Source organism: Brassica oleracea, chromosome C4 (genome assembly GCF_000695525.1).
Source record: "Brassica oleracea var. oleracea cultivar TO1000 chromosome C4, BOL, whole genome shotgun sequence".
NCBI classification, from domain to species: Eukaryota; Viridiplantae; Streptophyta; class Magnoliopsida; order Brassicales; family Brassicaceae; genus Brassica; species Brassica oleracea.
The window spans coordinates 27995527-28000939 of NC_027751.1; the positions used below are offsets into that span (position 1 = coordinate 27995527).

Genomic DNA, 5413 nt, shown 5'->3' on the forward strand with positions numbered 1-5413 from the left:
CTTCTTTGAAATACCGTCACACCCACATCCATATACTTCTACTTACAGTCCTGCGCACAGGGAAATGGAAATGGAGGAGTGAGCAACAAGTTACTCAGTGAAGTGGCTCTAGACCAGCCTGCCCGCATGACACTCTATACTACTCTATGCGGGAACTAGGACTGACTAGCCACTACAATCAGGTAATGTATTTTCATCATTTCATATCATCATCATTATTTCCAAACATTCAACTCCATACATTTCTAGCAACCTAGCGATCAATCAATACAATGATCCCACTCATTGCCACACACGTTAAACCCTAGACTGAACCGTCTCCTCATACTAGACCGACTCGATCCTATGACACCTTTAACTCCCCGTTACCCGACCATGATGCACGTTTTTATATCCCGCCTCTCGCGGTTGGCACACGTTCTTATCATCAGTGGGTAGCTCCTACTAGGCTTCTACCCCATATTCTTGTGGATTGGCCACATCTCCTATGGGTGCTTCCATATTCTTGTGGATTCGCCACCTCTCCTATGGATACCTAGCGAGAACTACTGCCACACATACTTTCCTTAGACTCTATATGCTTCCCCACCCATGCTTAACCGTAACATCATTCTTTCATACCTTTACTTATCCTTTCACATCCTTATCATTTTCACTTATCCCTTCTCATTCTCATTTACTTTCCTTTTTCATTTAGACTTGTTCTTGGACTCAATCACTAGACGCCACCGTTATCGGTGTCACACACAATACACATCACACTCAAGTTTCACTTACAATATCAATAACAATCAGTAGTCATCTATCATCTTAGCATTCACTTCTTTCTAGCATCCTAGCTTTAATCACAAACCACTCAAGGGACTACACATCCAAACATACAAGTATCAATTACCAATCAATCATCACCACAACAACACAAGACAGTTCATTAAGTCCCATTTAACAGTATGAGGGTTCTTATGCATCATGATCTATTCATCTATCAACCTAGTAATAACCATGTTCTATCATCCTAACTCTCAAACATGGTCTAATCAAACCTAACTCCAACATAAAGGAGTATACAGTACACGGGAACAAGATGGGTTCAAGACACTCCACCTTAACCTAGATCTGGATCTGGAAACAAGAATAAGAGAAGGTAGAGATCTGGTCACCACCACCACACGGCTGCTACCCCACCACCACCATACGGCGCCGGCGAGGGGAAGAGAGAGAAGAAGAGAGAGACGACGCAGGAGGGAGAGAGGTCGACGGCTAGGGTTTTCGGCCTCCGGGAATTCTCTGCAGAGCTTCGCTTCAGATTTGTGATGAGACAAAAGAAGGGGCTGCAGCTCTTTTTATAGGAAGGAAGAAAGGAACCCTAGGTTTTTGTCAAACGGGCCGTAGAGAAGCCCATTCCTTTATGAAACTTTTTGGGCCAGAAACCGGGCCGTTACATTGATGTCCTGCAAACCATGTCGTTTACGCTTGATTCTCCTTCTGGAATCAGTACACTGAGACTGAAAGAAGAGAGCTTAGCAGTCAAATTCTCATCCAACAAGATATTTGCAAGCTTTCAATCCCTATGGATTATAGTTCTTGGGAACTCGGTATGAAGATAGGTCACAACTTCTGCAATCTCCTTAGCGATCCTCCAGCTTGCGTTCCAAGGAAACGGTCTTGTGGCTCCATCCCTTGCACGTTTTATGCAGTTTAAAGCTCCATTCTCCGGGTATTCACACACGAGAACGGGATGTTGAAACTCTAGACAGCATCCCAAGATCTTGAGAACGTTCTTATGGCTACTCATCAAAGATGAGACAGTGATGTCACGGTAGAAGTTGTCAGCGTCGAAAAGGGAACAGTCTTGGTATTTCTTGATCAGCACGGCTCGGTTTTGGATCATTCCTCTGTACCATACGAATCTGTCTTCAGAGATTATAGAGTTCCAGTCTAAGTTGTTTGTGGCTTGAAGGATTTGGTGAGAAGAAAATGTAGGGATGGGGTTGTAGATACCTCCGGAAGATGCAATGAGTTCCTCCAACAACAAGCTCCCATTCTTCTGGAAATGAATCTCATCTTCTTTCTTTTTCTTCTTCCTCTTAAACAAACACAACATCTCTAACTCTAAACACAGAATATGAGGTTGAAGATCGTCTTGCTAAGGAATGGAGACGCAAGAAAGAGAGAGAGACAAGAACAACCCAAGTCAACTTTGGTCGGCTGTGGTTTGGTAGGACCTTCTCATCAAGTCAACTAAATATACTCTTGATATTTGACGCAAAATCTCTTTTAGGTAGGCCTTGTTTGCATCAGAATCCTTGATGTTTTCTTGTAGTGCAATCTTTGGCTGTTTCTTCTCTTTGCAGGAAAACTTACTCAATGAAGCATGGGAAAACGGCTTATTCATACCTGAACTAGGGGTCACTGAGAAAATACATACCCCAACTTCTACTGCATGCCAAAACATACTTTGATTAATCAAAATTTTGAAATTCATGCCCGAACTAGGGATCATTTAAAAAATACATAACTCAACTCCTATTGCATGCTAAAACATACCTTAACTAATAATTTTTTTGAAATTTATGCTCAATCTTTAGAAGTCAACGCTAATCCCAATTTTGACTTAAACTCTATTAATTAATTGTTAACGACTAACTAGGATACTTAGTTGGCTAATGAGTTAGGGTCTAATCGAAAATCAAATTGGAATGGGTCACATCTGATAATAGTTGGACCGGAACCTTAAAACAATGGACCATTATCTCTACGACGTCGTTTGCTTTGTATTTTGTCTCTTCACTCTGCCTTGTCGAGATCTTTCACTTTGTCGTAGAAGAAGAAAGAAAGAAGAGAAGATAAAAACACAGAACATACGACATCGTATTGATAATGGTCCATTGTTTTATGGCTTCGGCCCAACTATTATCAGATTTGATTCATTTCAATTTGGTTTTCGATTAGGCCCAATTATTATTAATCTGACTCATTAGCCAAGTAAGTATCCTAGTCATCGTCGTTAACAATTAATTAACAGAGTTTAAGTCAAAATTGGGATTAGCGTTGACTTCTAAAGACTAGACATAAATTTCAATTTTTTAATTAGTTAAGGTATGTTTTGGCATGCAATAGGAGTTGGAGTATGTATTTTTTTATCGACCCCTAGTTCAGGCGTGAATTTCAAATTTTTGATTAGTTAAGGCATGTTTTGGCATGCAGTAAAAATTTGGGTATGTATTTTCTCATCAACCCCTAGTTCAAGCATGAATAAACCGTTTTCCTCCCGCATAACCATCATACTGTGTTCTTTTCTTTTTGAAGGAAAACTTGCCTAAACCAATCCTTGGGTGTTTCAAAAAAAAAAAAAAGATTCTGTGTTCATACTTATAAATATTTTTTTCCCTTTTTGGTTTTACTTATAGTTTTAGAATAACCGTTGTAAAAATCGAAGATAAATCTTAGAAGATCATTACATTCCCAGGTGATAAAGTTAATACTAGCTTAGTAAACAAACTTTGCCTTCCACGCACGAAACGGGTTTGCGAAGCGTTGGCCAGCCTAAACATGCGCTTTAAAGTGTAGGATGTGAAGGAAGTGTGGCCCGTGGTAGCAGTTTAGTAAATGTAAGAGTTTCTGACGTATAAAATGTTAGTACTTAGCCATTGGTTGATGTTCCAAAATTAATTTATCCATCACTAACTTTTCAGTAAATTTAAGTATTTTTCTATTTACCACCTACATATGCACTACATCTTTGTCCTTGGTAAATATCAAATGCTAAACGAAAATTAGATGTTTCGCATAAAATGCTAATATGACATATTTGTTGGGGTTTTATTTTCGATATAGGCTTCAGCATGTGCCAAATTTAATCCTATCAGGAAGGAAACCAGATTCAAAACCCGTGATACCATCCACATATCAAAAATTGAAAAAGGAACACAAAAAACGAAGAAGAGAAAGTTTATTCTTGAATTACTTTCTCAGTTTTATTAGTTGACAAGTGAAATGGAAATAAGTAAGAAATGAAAAGGATCACGCAGATGGTATTATTACATAATGAAGATATAGCTTAGTGCATGTAGTAGCTGAAGAGGGACACAAGGGAAGCCCCAACCAAAGAGCCAAGAGCCGGGAGGGCAACCGAGGCGGCGGAAGCGGGTCCTGGTGCAGGAGCTCCGGCTTCCTCAATAGCCATGACGGCGGTCATAGAGGCAGCAGCGAAAAGCACACCGCAAGCGATCTTCTTCATCTCCATTGTTGAGACCTGAAAGGATTTTTACTTCTTTTTATTAAGTTTTTTATGTGTTTTGAAGTTCTTGCAGGTCTGAGGAAAATGGATGGTGTTGATGGGGGATTTATATGTATGGAACTTGTGTTTTATTTAGTTAAATCAGGAATTTTCTAAAACGATAGTCAAAGTTAACTAATTAACCGATGAATATGGCTATAATTACGTTAAAAATAGTTGCAATATGTGGCTTAGATTCATTTTAGCATTTTGGTTGATATTTTCTTGCGACATTAACATGAGTTACAATTTTGGCAAAGGAAAAACAAAATTTAGAATTTTCATGGTAACATAAGTTAATCAAATGCAAAAGAAAATTATACAACATTAATGGATTAATCTTATGAAAATTTGAGTTTAATTAATTAGGCAAAATCTATCACCAAAATAGCAAAATGTAACTATTAGATATACTAGATATTTTACCGCGCTACGCGCGGTTTGTTGGTTTATAAAATATATATAATTTTAATATTAAATATAACTTAAACCTTAGAGTTTTTTTACAGTTTTTTTTATGTTTATATTATATCATTTTTTTTTTGAAAGATTATATTTTTTTCTTTGAAATATCATTATATATATATTATCTTAAACATATTAGATGTTTCTATTTATATTTTAGTAATCATATTTTAATCTTTCTTAAAATTTAAAATACTCTACATTTAAAAAAATATAAATGTCTTCTATTATCTAATGTATATTATATATTTTCTTATAGATCATCTGATTGATTTTTTAAATTATTATTTGAAGTACAGGTAAATAACCTTTGCTTCATATAAATATATAATTTTATAAATGTGTAATAATTTTGAATATTGAAATCTGTAAATATTGATGACCAATGAAAATACTTTAGTAATTATTTAAGTTTTGAAGCCAACATTTATTTTTAATATTAAAACTGTTTGGCATTTATTATTTGTGAAATTATTTATTATGAAAATGTGAAATCTGTAGTAGATTTCAATACGAACGATTCCATTTTTAGTTAGTTACTACATAAAAGTACTTTGAATAGTTTTCATTACACACATGCGGATATATTAGTCATTGGTAATATGTAAAAAGATTACAACCTAGGAATATTGTTAACCTTTAGACGGTAGAAAAGTGAGAAGTAAATTA

At 36.2% G+C, this 5413-nt stretch overlaps 2 protein-coding genes across 2 annotated transcripts in view; both read right to left on the reverse strand.

The window, feature by feature from the left end:
* LOC106338565 (non-functional pseudokinase ZED1) overlaps positions 1-2130 on the reverse strand; it is an 8488-nt gene extending 6358 nt beyond the window's left edge. Inside the window, 1 exon segment of the mRNA XM_013777514.1 lies at positions 1443-2130. Within this exon segment, the coding sequence (XP_013632968.1) occupies positions 1443-2104 (662 nt within the window). The 5' untranslated portion in view covers positions 2105-2130.
* A 1795-nt stretch (positions 2131-3925) lies between these two features.
* On the reverse strand, positions 3926-4328 carry LOC106341113 (arabinogalactan peptide 23). Its single transcript, XM_013779934.1, has one exon. The coding sequence runs from the start codon at positions 4244-4246 to the stop codon at positions 4061-4063; it is 186 nt and encodes a 61-aa protein (XP_013635388.1). The 5' UTR covers positions 4247-4328; the 3' UTR covers positions 3926-4060.
* Between the last annotated feature and the right edge of the window lie 1085 nt (positions 4329-5413).

Bases quoted from the DNA above. Each gene is read 5' to 3' on its own strand.
- LOC106341113 (XM_013779934.1), bottom strand. From the start codon at position 4,246: ATGGAGATGAAGAAGATCGCTTGCGGTGTGCTTTTCGCTGCTGCCTCT.